General features: G+C 64.1%; 2 protein-coding genes across 3 annotated transcripts in view; one reads left to right on the top strand and one right to left on the bottom strand.

Moving 5' to 3' along the window:
• CLCNKA (chloride voltage-gated channel Ka) overlaps nucleotides 1-7,384 on the bottom strand; it is a 7,526-nt gene extending 142 nt beyond the window's left edge. Inside the window, exons 1-15 of the mRNA XM_071576017.1 lie at nucleotides 7,135-7,384; nucleotides 6,932-7,060; nucleotides 6,691-6,819; nucleotides 6,449-6,588; nucleotides 6,274-6,351; nucleotides 6,100-6,178; nucleotides 5,899-6,024; nucleotides 5,713-5,797; nucleotides 5,515-5,616; nucleotides 3,905-3,989; nucleotides 3,643-3,804; nucleotides 2,608-2,677; nucleotides 1,697-1,807; nucleotides 1,378-1,591; nucleotides 1,158-1,291 (exon numbers count right to left, since the gene is read on the bottom strand). Coding sequence (XP_071432118.1) covers nucleotides 1,158-1,291; nucleotides 1,378-1,591; nucleotides 1,697-1,807; nucleotides 2,608-2,677; nucleotides 3,643-3,804; nucleotides 3,905-3,989; nucleotides 5,515-5,616; nucleotides 5,713-5,797; nucleotides 5,899-6,024; nucleotides 6,100-6,178; nucleotides 6,274-6,351; nucleotides 6,449-6,588; nucleotides 6,691-6,819; nucleotides 6,932-7,060; nucleotides 7,135-7,273 — 1,783 coding nt within the window. The 5' untranslated portion in view covers nucleotides 7,274-7,384. The remainder of the gene's footprint in view (nucleotides 1-1,157; nucleotides 1,292-1,377; nucleotides 1,592-1,696; nucleotides 1,808-2,607; nucleotides 2,678-3,642; nucleotides 3,805-3,904; nucleotides 3,990-5,514; nucleotides 5,617-5,712; nucleotides 5,798-5,898; nucleotides 6,025-6,099; nucleotides 6,179-6,273; nucleotides 6,352-6,448; nucleotides 6,589-6,690; nucleotides 6,820-6,931; nucleotides 7,061-7,134) is intronic.
• Nucleotides 7,385-7,462: 78 nt separating this feature from the next.
• Nucleotides 7,463-8,806, top strand: HSPB7 (heat shock protein family B (small) member 7). 2 transcript variants are annotated; one of them, XM_071575631.1, is made up of 3 exons: nucleotides 7,463-7,881; nucleotides 7,970-8,103; nucleotides 8,317-8,806. In XM_071575631.1, the coding sequence occupies exons 1-3, from the start codon at nucleotides 7,827-7,829 to the stop codon at nucleotides 8,500-8,502; spliced, it is 375 nt and encodes a 124-aa protein (XP_071431732.1). In that variant the 5' UTR covers nucleotides 7,463-7,826; the 3' UTR covers nucleotides 8,503-8,806. The 2 variants fall into 2 exon arrangements, with proteins under 2 accessions (XP_071431732.1, XP_071431730.1); XM_071575629.1 differs by having other exon boundaries at nucleotides 7,465-7,881; nucleotides 7,967-8,103.
• Nucleotides 8,807-13,461: the final 4,655 nt, after the last annotated feature.

The raw sequence follows: 13,461 nt of genomic DNA, 5'->3' as shown, positions 1-13,461 counted from the left end.
CTTCCCGTACCCCAAACCCCCTTCCCGTACCCCAAAATCCCCCCGCACCCCAAATCCACTCCCTGTACCCCCAAGCCCCCTCCCCGCACCCCAAACCCCCTCCCTGTACCCCCAAACTCCTTCCCCGTGCCCCAAAATCCCCTCCCCGTGTCCCCAAACCCCCTCCCTGTACCCCCCAAAACCCCCCTCCATGTACCCCCCAAACCCTCTCCCCGTGCCACCAAACTCCCTTCCCGTGCCACCAAAGCCCCTCCCCGCACCCCAAACCCCCTCCCGGTGCCCCCACACCCCCCTCCCCGCACCCCAAACCCCCTCCCCGTAGCCCCAAATCCCCTCCCCAAGTGCCCCCCAAACCCCTCCCTGTGCCCCCAACTCGCCCCGCACCCCAAACCCCCTCCCTGTACCCCCAAAACCCTCTCCATGTACCCCAAACCCTCTCCCCTTGTCCCCAAACCCCCTCCATGTACCCCAAACTCCCTTCCCATACCCCCCAAAACCCCCTCCATGTACCTCAAACCCCCTCCCCGCATCCCAAAATCCCCCCCCCCGCACCCCAAACCCACTCCCTGTACCCCCAACCTCCCTCCCCGTGCCCCAAAATCCCCTCCCCGTGCCCCCAAACCCCCTCCATGTACCGCTCAAAACCCCCTCCCGGTGCCACCAAACCCACTCCCCGTGCCCCCAAATCCCCTCCCCATACCCCAGACACCCTCCCCGTGCCCCAAAACTCCCTCCATGTACCCCCCTGGTACCCCAAAACCCCCTCCCCATACCCCAAACCCCCTCCCGGTGCCCCCAAACTCCCTCCCCGCGCCTCCAAACCCGCTCCCTGTACCCCCAAAACTCTCCCCGTGCCCCCAAACCCCCTCCCCAGCCCCCAAACCCCCTCCCCGCGCCTCCGAACCCGCTCCCTGTACCCCCAAACCCCCTCCCCGCGCCCCCAAACCCCCTCCCGGTGCCCCCACAGCCCCTCCCCATACCCCAAACACCCTCCCCGTGCCCCCAAAACTCCCTCCCCGCGCCTCCAAACCCGCTCCCTGTACCCCCAAAACTCTCCCCGTGCCCCCAAACCCCCTCCCCGTGCCCCCAAACCCCCTCCCCGTGCCCCAAACCCCCTCCCCGTGCCCCCGAACCCCCTCCCCAGCCCCCAGCCCCACCTGCGCTCTCCACCACAGGGTATTCCGCGTCCGAAGCCGCGTCCAAAGCCTCGAGCACCTCCTGGAAACCATCGCCCTTGGCCAGGGCCACCACCTGGCGCTGCATGAACTCCTCCACCACCACCCGGTAGGAGCTGGGGGAGCACAAACCCCCCTCAATTTCCACCAAACCACCCCAAAAAGCGGTTTTTCTGTCGGGTCGGGTCGGGGTGGGGCTCACGCGGTGTGGCGGCTGCGGATGGGGGGCAGGTAGGGCAGGTTCTTGACGATGATCCCCGCGTCGTAGAAGGACGGCTGGTGCTTCTGGGTGATGGCGTTGGCCACCAGCACGGCCAGCACGGTGGGCAGCAGGTGGCCCAGGTGGCCCGTGGCCTCGCACACCAGCAGGGCCGTGGACACCGCGTGGGTCACCGAGCCCGAGAAGGCGGCGGCGCCTGAGGAGGGAGGGAAGGAGGGAGGGGGAGACCCGGGGAGGGGTCGCGGGGTTGGAGGGGGGTGTCCCCCCCACAGACCCCCGCGGGGGTGTCCCCCCCACTCACCGGCCAGGGCGTATCCCGCGGGAATGATGAGCCGGGGGGGTCCTTGGGAATGGAGCCCCCGAGGGAAGAGAAGGGCAAGCACCTCCCCCAGCAAGCGCCCGATGGCGGCTCCTGGAATTGGGAGGGGGAGAGGGAGATACCAGGAGAGCCCACCCCCCAAAAATAGGGGAGCTGGAGGAGACCCCCCTCCTGCAGCCCCTCCCCGGGGCTGGATGGACCCCCCGATCCACAGGGCTGGATACACTCCAGATGGGATGGAACCCCCAATCCAGGACTGGATACGCCTCAAACTGAATGTACCCCTGATCCACAGGGCTGGACACACCCCCAGACTGGAGGGACCCCCCAATCCAGGGCGGATACACCCCCAGACTGGATGTACCCCCCAATCCAGGGCTGGACACACCCCCAGATTGGATGTACCCCCCAATCCAGGGCTGGATACACCCCCAGATTGGATGTACCCCCCAATCCAGGGCTGGATACACCCCCAGACTGGATGTACCCCCAATCCAGGGATGGATACACCCCCAGACTGGATGTACCCCCCAATCCAGGGCTGGATACACCCCCAGACTGGATGTGCCCCCCCAGTCCAGGGCTGGATACACCCCCAGACTGGATGTACCCCCCCAATCCAGGGCTGGATATACCCCCAGACTGGATGGATCCCCCCAGTCCAGGGCTGGATACACCCCCAGACTGGATGTACCCCTGATCCACAGACGGGATGTGCCCCTAATCTTGGGCTGGATACACCCCCTGTACCCCCTCCCCAGCTCTCTCTGCCCCTCCTTGTTCCCCCCCCCAGGCCTGGTTGCCCTCCCTGTGCCCCCCAGGCCTGGTTGCCCCCCCCGTACCCCTCGTTGCCCTCCCCAAGCCCCCCCTTGATCCATCCCCCCCTGACTGACCGTAGATGAAGATGGGCATGAAGTACCCAGCGGGCAGGGGCAGGGTGGTGGCCAGGATCAGCATCCAGAACTGGGGGGCAACACAGACACGGGGGGGTCACCCCAGGGGGCACCGAGTGGGGGGCACTGACACGGGGGGATCACCCCAGGGGGGCACACCCAGAGCACAGACACGGGGGGGGTCACCCCAGGAGGGCACCGAGTGGGGGGCACAGACACGGGGAGGTCACCCCCGGGGGCACCGAGTGGGGGGCACTGACACGGGGGGATCACCCCAGGGGGGCACACCCAGAGCACAGACACGGGGGGTCACCCCAGGGGGCACCGAGTGGGGGGCACTGACACGGGGGGGTCACCCCAGGGGGGCACACCCAGAGCACAGACATGGGGGGTCACCCCAGGGGGCACCCCAGGGGGGCACACCCAGAGCACAGACACGGGGGGGTCACCCCAGGGGGCACCGAGTGGGGGCACACCCAGAGCACAGGCACGTGGGAGGGGGTCACCCCAGGGGGCACCGAGTGGGGGGCACTGACACGGGGGGATCACCCCAGGGGGGAACACCCAGAGCACAGACACGGGGGGAAGGGGGGGTCACCCCAGGGTGGCACTGAGTGGGGGGCACTGACACGGGGGGATCACCCCAGGGGGCACCGAGTGGGGGGCACTGACACGGGGGGATCACCCCAGGGGGGCACACCCAGAGCACAGACACGGGGGTCACCCCAGGGGGCACCCCAGGGGGGCACACCCAGAGCACAGACACGGGGGGGTCACCTCAGGAGGGCACCGAGTGGGGGGCACAGACACGGGGAGATCACCCCAGGGGGGCACATCCAGAGCACAGGCACGGGGGGGGGGGGGTGTCACCCCAGGGGGCACCGAGTGGGGGCACACCCAGAGCACAGACACAGGGGGTGTCACCCCAGGGGGCACCGAGTGGGGGCACACCCAGAGCACAGACACAGGGGGATGACCCCAGGGGGCACCAAGTGGGGGCACACCCAGGGCTCAGGGTAGGGGGACCATGGGCACCTTCATGAGCAGGAAGAAGGCCAAGGTGCCAAAGATGGTGGCAGAGGGGTGGTCCCACTCCTGCCACAGCCCCCCCGGCTCGGCTGCCCACGAGGCGTTGGGGGGCTGCCCCCACCACGTGTGGGGGTCGAGAAGGGAGGTGAGATATTCCTTCATGGTGAGCTGGAGGGACACACGGACACAGACAGACAGACAGACACCCTGAGCACCCCCTGGCAGGTTTTGGGGTCCCCCAGGAGCGCCCCCCGTGCCCCCCACTCACCCTGGAGGCCATGAGCTGCCCCAGGCCGGGCGGGAAGGTGATGGAGGAGAGGAGCAGCACCGCCAGCGCCGTGTACACCGGCTTGCTGAGGGGACAGACAGAGGGACAGGGGGACACAGGGACACTCAGGGGCATGGGGGGACACAGGGACACAGGGGGCACGGGGGGACACAGGGACACTCGGGGGGCACAGGGGGACACAGGGACACTCAGGGGGCATGGGGGGACACAGGGACACTCAGAGGGCACGGGGCAGACACAGGGACACTCAAGGGGCACAGGGGGACACAGGGACACTCAGAGGGCACGGGGCAGACACAGGGACACTCAAGGTGATGGAGGAGAGGGGCAGCACCGCCAGCGCCGTGTACACCGGCTTGCTGAGGGGACAGACAGAGGGACAGGGGGACACAGGGACACTCAGGGGCACGGGGGGACAGAGGGACACTCAGGGGCATGGGGGGACACAGGGACACTCAGGGTGATGGGGGGACACAGGGACACTCGGGGGGCACAGGGGGACACAAGGACACTCAGGGGCACGGGGGGGCACGAGGGGACACAGGGACACTCAGGGGGCATGGGGGGTCACAGGGACACTCAAGGTGATGGGGTGACACAGGGACACTCAGGGGGCACAGGGGGACACAGGGACACTCAGAGGGCACGGGGGGACACAGGGACACTCAAGGTGATGGGGGCACACAGGGACACTCAGGGGGCATGGGGGGACACAAGGACACTCAAGGTGATGGGGGCACACAGGGACGCTCAGGGGGCATGGGGGGACACAAGGGCACTCAGGGGGCACGGGGGGACACAGGGACACTGAAGGTGATGGGGGCACACAGGGACACTCAGGGGGCATGGGGGGACACAGGGACACTCAAGGTGATGGGGGGACACAGGGACACTCAAGGGGCATGGGGGGACACAAGGACACTCAGGGGGCATGGGGGGACACAGGGACACTCAAGGTGATGGGGGGACACAGGGACACTCAGGGGGCATGGGGGGACACAAGGACACTCAGGGGGCACGGGGGGACACAGGGACACTCAAGGTGATGGGGGCACACAGGGACACCCAGGATGCATTAGGGGACACAGGACACTCGGGGTGCTTGGGGGGGGGGGGGACACACAGACACTTAGGATGCATCAGGGGACACAGAAACACCCAGAGTGCTTGGGGGAACACCTGGACAACTCAAGGTGCTTGCGGGGGACACACAGACACTCAGGATGCATTAGGGGACACAGGGACACACGGACACCCAGGGTGCATTAGGGGACACAGGACACTCAGGGTGCTTGGGGGGGGGGACACACAGACACTCAGGATGCATTAGGGGACACAGGGACACCCAGGATGTTTGAGGGGGACACTCAGGGTGGATGAGAGGGGACACACAGACACTCAGGATGCATCAGGGGACACAGGGACACCCAGGATGTTTGGGGGGGGACACCCAAGGTGGATGGGAGGGGACACACGGACAGCCAGGGCAGATGCACAGGGTTAATGGGGAGGGGAACACAGAGTGCTCGGTGTGGACACACAGACACACAGGGTGCAGACAGACAGATGGACGGACGCCCAGTACAGACTCAGTCGCCAGCAGCTTGGCCGTCAGCCAGTTCCTCTTGACAGCCACCATCATCCAGCGCTGGCAGAAGAGGTAGGCACAGGCCACAAGCCCACACACGACCCTGTGAGGAGAGGGCAGGCAGGGGTGCAGGCAGGGCACAGGCAGGGCACAGGCAGGGCACAGGCAGCACCCCAAATCCGCCCCCCCCCCTCCGCACCCCAATATCACAAAGAAGAAAGTCTCCAGCAGGTCGAAGGGAAAGTCAATCTTGAGGTCGATCTTAAAGACAGCCACGATGGTTTCTGGGAGGGGGGAGAGGAATGGGTTTGGGGGTGGGCACCCCAAAAATGCCAGGGGGAGGGTTGAGGGGAGCAGAGGACCCGTCCTGCCCGCCCCGCCTTGCCTTGCTCGCCGCTCCAGACGGTGAGGAGGCGGAACATGAAGGCTCCGCACGTGGCGGCGAAGAAGCCGCGCCAATAATCGCGCACGGCAAAGTGGGGGGACATCACCTCGATGCTGAAAAGAACCCCTGGGAAAACAGAGAGCGAGGGGGGTCAGGGTGACGTTTAAGGGTCCCCAGGGTGAGGCTGGGGGGGATCCTCACCGCTGATGGGCGCCCCAAAGACCGTGGCCACCCCGACAGCTTGTGCCGCCACGAGCATCTCACGCTGCTTGAACTTGTTCTGGGGGTGGAGGGGGGTTCAGGCAGAACTCAGAATTTTTGGGGGAATAAAATAACCCCCCCACACACTGATTTTTTTGGGGGTGGCACCCCCACCTCGTACTCCTTCATGACTGAGGTCCTCATCTTGCCCAGATATGCGGCAGCCATGGCAGACAGGTGGACGTAGGGACCCTGGTGCCAAGGAGGGGACATGGCACTGAGCGTCCCCCCGTGTGGCACCAACCACGACCACCGCCGATTTGGGGGGTCTGGAGGGGTCATCTCTCACCACTTTGCCAAGGAAAACGCTGCTGCCACACATGAGGGTGCAGGTCAGCCCCACCACCTTGGCTCCGAAGTTCTGGATGGCCAGGTAGTCCTCCAGCACCACACCCATCAGGATGGTCTTCAGCTCTGGGATGCCGGAGCCTGGAGGGGGGAGTGGAGGGCATGATCCAAAATTTAGGGGTGCCCCTCATTGCCAAGGGGGAGTTTTGGGGAGCTGGGGAGGTCGGGGTGCCGCTGGCTCACCTGCAGAGTACGGGGTGATGCTCTGGGAGAAGCCGGAGGAGAAGGTGGCCAGAGCCGTGGGGTAGAGGGTCCATGAGAGGTACTTGAGCACCCCGATGTCCCCCAGCTCTTGGTAGAGCCAGCAGTGGGCTGGAGGAGAAGTGTGGGCAGGGGAGATGTACCCCCACGCCAAAGACCACCCTGTGTCCTCGGGGAACCCCCAAACAGCCCGTGAAGCCCCTCAGGGCAGCCCCTCATTTACCTGCGTAGACCCTGGAGACGAGGTGGTCCATCATGAAGCTGATGGTGGCCATGAGGACCCCCAGGATGAAGAGGAAGTACCAATCCTCCCCGACACGGAAGAGCTGCCGTTTCACCCACTCCAGGCACACTGTGGGATGGGAAAACAAGGTGCTGACCCCCCCGGCAAAAACACCCACTCCCCTTTTTGGGTGGGGGTCTCACCTCGGAGCCTTCTCCTGGCGGTGGGGCAGGGTCTCCAGGTGTGCTTCGACACCAGCACCCTTTCCTCCTCCTCCTCCTCCTCCTCGTCCCGCTCCGCATCCTTCTCCCCCCGGACCCCCCCAGGGACGGGGTGCTCCATCCCAGGGCCGTTTTTGGGGCCAGCACCCCCTTGTTTTTAGCACCCCCCTCGCCCGTCCTTCCGCCTCGACCTGCGCTGTCGGACTGAGGTTGCAAACGAGCTCATTAAAAACGACCTTGACGAAGGCGACGGACCCGCCGGGGCCGGAGCGAGCCGGGTTTTCCCCCTCCCTCCACCCCGCCACCACCCCCGAGCTCCCCGCGTACATCCCGCGCCGGGGAGGATTTAATAAGTATTTTAATTAATTATGACGATTATTCCTTAATAATAGGCAGCGCATTCCATGGCGTTGAGGTGGTGGGGGGGATGGAGAGGGGAAAAATTTCCACCGTCTCCGGCGCAAGACCTAAATTTAGCCGGTTTTACGAGAGGTCTGGCAGGCGGCCGGGAGCCTTAACGAGGCTTTAAAAAGCTCGTCAAGTCGAAATATCCCGAAATAACCGATCCGGCGTCGCCTTCGCCGCGAGGAGGACGAGGAAGAGGGTTCTGCGCTTCCTCCCCGGCGGGAATTGGGGGTCGCAGCTTGGGGGGGGAAGCGGTGGGGGAAGGCGAGATGGAACTTTTTGGGAGCTTTGTGAGGCCTCACGGTGAGACTTTGGGGTTTCCAGGTGAGTTTGGGGGCACCCAAGAGGAGTTTTGGGGTGGATACGCAGCAAGGCAGGGCTGTGATCCCCCCCAAAAAAACCTCTCCAGCAGCTCGTTCTGGTACCGCGGGCGTGGTGAAGACCTTGGGGAACACGTACCAGTTCACGGTGGATGTCAGCGACTTCGCCCCCGAGGACATCGTGGTCACCACCTCCAACAACCAGATCGAGGTGCACGCCGAGAAGGTGGGTGCTCCCTCCCTCTCCTGCTCACCCCCAAACTGGGGCGACCCCAAAACCCTCACCTGGTGGAGAGGGAACCCCCCAACTCCCCACTCAACAGCCACAACCCCAACTGCGTTTAATTCACCGCTAATTAACGGTGACTGCAGGGAATAAAGAGCCCCCATCCTGTTTGCACCCCAAAACAATCCCCTTTTCACCCATTTTGCCCCCCAGCTGGCCTCGGATGGCACCGTCATGAACACCTTCACCCACAAATGCCAGCTGCCCGAGGACGTGGACCCCACGTCGGTGTCATCCTCGCTGGGGGACAACGGCACGTTGACCATCCGTGCCCAGCGCCGGCCCGCCAAGCACTCCGAGCACGTCCAGCAAACCTTCCGGACTGAGATCAAGATCTGAGGGCTCGGGGGGCTCTTTTCCCCCCCTCTCCCTCGTTAATGATTTGGGCGATTTGGGAAGGCGGTGGGATGCGGGGTGGGGAATGGGAGCTCTCGCTGTGCCGTGGGGTCAGACCTGTGCTGAGCAGCATCCCGGAGAAACTCCGGAGGGCAGTCCCAGCTCCAGCAATTTTTAGCTGGCGCGTGTTGAGGGGGAAGATCCAGCGTGCCAAGAGTCCCGCCAGGAGCCAGGTTCCCTTCCCAACCCTCCGCCGGAGCTTGTCTTTGTATATACAGCGTGGGATAAATTATTTGAGACCGCCTGACAGCTGCCTTCTCCTTTTTTTTTTTAAAGTTTTCTGGATGTTTTACCCCCAGGACGGGGTGTGAGCTCAGCCCCGAGGGGTGTCTCGGGAAGGGGGATTCTGCCATCCCCACAAAAACCGGGACCAGGAGCCGCTCCGGCGCCCGCTGCCCTGTTTATTTCCAGCCCGGGGTGACTCATTCCTTCCCCCCGGCTCTATTTCGGAGCCATTCCCTCAGCTGTTCGGCCGCCGACCCACCTGGAAAGGCACCAAACCCTCCTTCTCCCCTCGCCCACCACCCTCGGGGTACCCCCACGAGCCGGGATGGCGATCCCAGCGTGCCCGCCAAACCCCAGCGCTTCTTTTCGGGTTCCTCAATCACCCCCACGGGCCCGGCTCCATCTCCCTCAGTGTGTACAAACAACACCGAGGCGCCAGCTCGGGCCGAGGGACTGTTTATAGAAACCACAGAGCGCCCGGCTCGTGTTGCTGCTCCTGCTCCAAGAGCGGCTCCTTCCAGTTTATCCCGAAACCACTCGTGGTGCCGCTCCTGCTGCAAGGGCAGCTCCTTTCTGTTCATCCCCAAACCACTCGTGATGGTGATGCCGCTCCCGCTCCCAGGGCAGCTCCTGCTGTTCATCCCAACTCGTGGTGCTACACCGACCGAAAAGCAGCTCCTTCCAGTTCATCCCCAAACCACTCGTGGTGCTGCTCCTGCTCCAAGGGCAGCTCCTTCATCCCCAAACCACTCGTGGTGCTGCTCCTGCTCCAAGGGCAGCTCCTTCATCCCCAAACCACTCATGGTGCTGCTCCCGCTCCCAGGGCAGCTCCTTTCTGTTCATCCCCAAACCACTCGTGATGCCGCTCCCGCTCCCAGGGCAGCTCCTGCTGTTCATCCCGACTCGTTGTTCTGTTCCCGGTCCAAGGGCTGCTCCTTCCCGTTCATCCCCAAACCACTCGTGGTGCTGCTCCTGCTCCAAGGGCAGCTCCTTCCCGTTCATCCCCAAACCACTTGTGTTGTTCCTCCCGTTCCAAGGGCAGCTCCTTTATCCCCAAACCACTCGTGATGCCGCTCGCGTTCCAAAGGCAGCTCCTTTCTGTTCATCCCAACTCGTGGTGCTGCTCCCGCTCCCAGGGCAGCTCCTTCCAGTTCATCCCCAAACCACTCGTGGTGCTGCTCCCGCTCCAAGGGCAGCTCCTTCCAGTTCATCCCCAAACCACTCGTGTTGCTGCTCCTGCTCCAAGGGCAGCTCCTTCATCCCCAAACCACTCGTGGTGCTGCTCCTGCTCCAAGGGCAGCTCCTTTCTGTTCATCCCGACTCGTGGTGCTGCTCCCGCTCCAAGGGCAGCTCCTTCCCTTTCATCCCGAGTCGTGTTGCTGTTCTCACTCCAAGGGCAGCTCCTTCCCGTTCATCCCCAAACCACTTGTGTTGTTCCTCCCGTTCCAAGGGCAGCTCCTTCATCCCCAAACCACTCGTGCTGCTGCTCCTGCTCCAAGGGCAGCTCCTTCCCGTTCATCCTCAAACCACTTGTGTTGTTCCTCCCGTTCCAAGGGCAGCTCCTTTATCCTGAAACCACTCGTGATGCCGCTCGCGTTCCAAAGGCAGCTCCTTTCTGTTCATCCCAACTCGTGGTGCTGCTCCCGCTCCCAGGGCAGCTCCTTCCAGTTCATCCCCAAACCACTCGTGGTGCTACTTCTGCTCCAAGGGCAGCTCCTTCATCCCCAAACCACTCGTGGTGCTGCTCTTGCTCCAAGGGCAGCTCCTTCCAGTTCATCCCCAAACCACTCGTGGTGCTACTTCTGCTCCAAGGGCAGCTCCTTCATCCCCAAACCACTCGTGGTGCTGCTCCTGCTCCAAGGGCAGCTCCTTCATCCCCAAACCACTCGTGGTGCTGCTCTTGCTCCAAGGGCAACTCCTTCCAGTTCATTCCCAAACCACTCGTGGTGCTGCTCCTGCTCCAAGGGCAGCTCCTTTCTGTTCATCCCGACTCGTGGTGCTGCTCCCGCTCCAAGGGCAGCTCCTTCCAGTTCATCCCCAAACCACTCGTGGTGCTGCTCCCGCTCCAAGGGCAGCTCCTTCTCTTTATCCCGTCTCGTGGTGCTGCTCCTGCTCCAAGGGCAGATCCTTCATCCCCAGACCACTCGTGACTCGCACCTGCAGCGTCCCCAGCACGGCTGGTTCTGCCACCACCTCCTCGGGTGGCTTGGATTTCACTCCGAGGGACTCCTCGCTGCGGAGATAATGGATAAAAGTTATTAATGAAGTTATTAATAGTTATAACTTGGGATCCTCAGGGATGGGGCTGCTCTGTCCCAAAATACCAGCCCAGCACTCACCGCCGCGGTCACTGGTTGCCATCTAGTGGTCCTTGCCGAGAGAGATGCAACGAAAGGAGGAAGAGAATGAAAAAAAAAAAATCCCTCCACGTTCTTTCTGCCCAAATCCACGGCTTTGGACAGGGGAGGTTTGCAGAGGCTGAAGCGACAGGTTGGATCGGGCGCCGAACACGCCCCGCAGCAGCTGCGCCGCACGTGGGGCTCGTTTGTGGCAGGAGAAAATCCCAGGGATCAGTTCTGGGAGCAGTTCAACATCCTTATGAAATGAGCTGGATGAAGGGATGGAGAAGGGCACCCTCGGGCAGTGCCTGGCAGGATGTGGATGTGCCAGAGGGCAGGATCGGGACAACCTGGATCCAAGTGCCGGGTCCTGAACTTCGCTCAGGACAATCCCATGGAACACTCCAGGCTGGAAAGTTGGGAAAGGCCCCAGGGGTGCCAGTGGGAGCGGCTGGACTCGATCCCGGGTGTGCCCAGGGGGGCAGGAGGGGCCGATGGTCCCAGTGCCGGGCACGGCTGGGGCACCTCCAGTGCTGGGCATGGCTGGGGCACCTCCAGTGCTGGGCATGGCTGGACCCTCAGGGCAGGGACATGGAGGGGCTGGAGGTGCCCAGGGAAGGGGCTGGAGCAGCAGGAGGGTCTGAGGGAGCTGGGAGGGCTCAGCTGGAGCAAAGGAGGCTCAGGGGGCACCTTCTGGCTCTGCAATCCCTGCCAGGAGGGGCAGCCGGGACAGGGGGTCGGGCTGTGCCCCAGGGCACAGGGACAGGAGCAGAGGGCACGGCCTCAGGCTGGGCCAGGGCAGGGGCAGGGGGCACAGCAGCAGGAATTGCTGCCTGGAAAGGGTGGGCAGGGGGCACAGCAGCAGGAATTGCTGCCTGGAAAGGGTGGGCAGGGGGCACAGCAGCAGGAATTGCTGCCTGGAAAGGATGGGCAGGGGGCAGAGCAGCAGGAATTGCTGCATGGAAAGGATGGGCAGGCACTGGCAGGGGCTGCCCAGGGAGGGTTGGAGTGTCCAGCCCTGGAGGTGCCCAAGGCAGGACTGGCCGTGGCTCTCAGAGCTCTGGGCTGGGGGACAAGGTGGGCATCAGGCACAGGGTGGGCTCTGTAGCCTGGGAGGGCTTTTCCAAGGTGGGCATTGGGCACAGGGTGGGCTCCAGGGGCTGGGAGGGCTTTTCCAAGGTGGGCATTGGGCACAGGGTGGGCTCCAGGGGCTGGGAGGGCTTTTCCAAGGTGGGCATTGGGCACAGGGTGGGCTCCGGGAGCTGGGAGGGCTGTTCCAGCCTGAGGGATTCTGATTCTTTTCCCTGCAGAGCAATAACTGAGGCTCTGCACCGACCCTGAGCCCAAACTGCAGCTGTGCCCACACTGCACAAACAGCACCGTAACAGCAACCCGAGGCATCTCTTTGCATTGGGGATCAGAAACTGCCCCTCATGACCCCTCCTGGTCCCTCTCACAACCCCACACGACCCTTCTCTGTCCCTCCCAGCCCCTCTCTGTCCCTCCCGCCCCCCCTCTGTGCCCCTGTCTGTCCCTCTTGGTCTCTCCCAGCCCCTCTCTACCCCTCTCCGTCCCTCTGTGCCCCTCACAGCCTCTCTCTGCCCCTCACGCCCCTCTCCGTTCTTCACAGCCCTTCCCTGTCCCTCCCAGCCCCCCTCTGTCCCTCCCAGCCCCCCTCTGTCCCTCTCCGTCCCTCCCAGCCCCTCTCTGCCCCTCTCCGTCCCTCCCAACCCCTCTCTGTTCCTCTCCGTCCCTCACAGTCCCCTCTCCGTCCCTCTCTGCCCCTCACAGCCCCTCTCTGTTCCTCTCCGTCCCTCCCATCCCCTCTCTGTCCCTCACAGCCCCTCTCCGTCCCTCACAGCCCCTCTCTGTCCCTCTCCGTCCCTCTCTGCCCCTCTCTGTCCCTCACAGCCCCTCTCTGTCCCTCACAGTTTCCTCTCCGTCCCTCCCAGCCCCTCTCCGTCCCTCTCTGCCCCTCACAGCCCCTCTCTGTCCCTCTCCGTCCCTCTCTGCCCCTCTCTGTCCCTCACAGTTTCCTCTCCGTCCCCCTCCGCCCCTCTCCGTCCTTCACAGTCCCCTCTCCGTCCCTCCCATCCCCTCTCTGTCCCTCTCTGTCCCTCCCATCCCCTCTCTGTCCCTCTCTGTCCCTCCCATCCCCTCTCCGTCCCCCTCCGTCCCCCTCAGCCCCTCCCACACTGTCATGGCGCCCCCCTGCGGTGGCGGGAAGGGGGCGTGGCGATTGGGGAAGGCGGGGAGGGATCACGTGACCGCCCCCTCCTCCCGCGCACGCGCCGTGGCGCCGCCGCCGCCGTACGGGCGAGGCTGAGACGCCGCTTCC

The sequence above is a fragment of the Pithys albifrons genome, chromosome 22 (assembly GCF_047495875.1).
Source record: "Pithys albifrons albifrons isolate INPA30051 chromosome 22, PitAlb_v1, whole genome shotgun sequence".
Lineage (NCBI taxonomy): Eukaryota > Metazoa > Chordata > Aves > Passeriformes > Thamnophilidae > Pithys > Pithys albifrons.
This window is presented reverse-complemented; position numbering and strand designations above follow the sequence as displayed.

Excerpts from the sequence above, each read along its gene's own strand:
- HSPB7 (XM_071575629.1), top strand. The coding sequence starts at position 7,827 with ATGGAACTTTTTGGGAGCTTTGTGAGGCCTCACGGTGAGACTTTGGGG. Across the intron at positions 7,882-7,966 it reads TGAGACTTTGGGGTTTCCAG|CAGCTCGTTCTGGTACCGCG; the intron begins GTGAGTTTGGGG and ends AAACCTCTCCAG. Across the intron at positions 8,104-8,316 it reads TCGAGGTGCACGCCGAGAAG|CTGGCCTCGGATGGCACCGT; the intron begins GTGGGTGCTCCC and ends TTTGCCCCCCAG.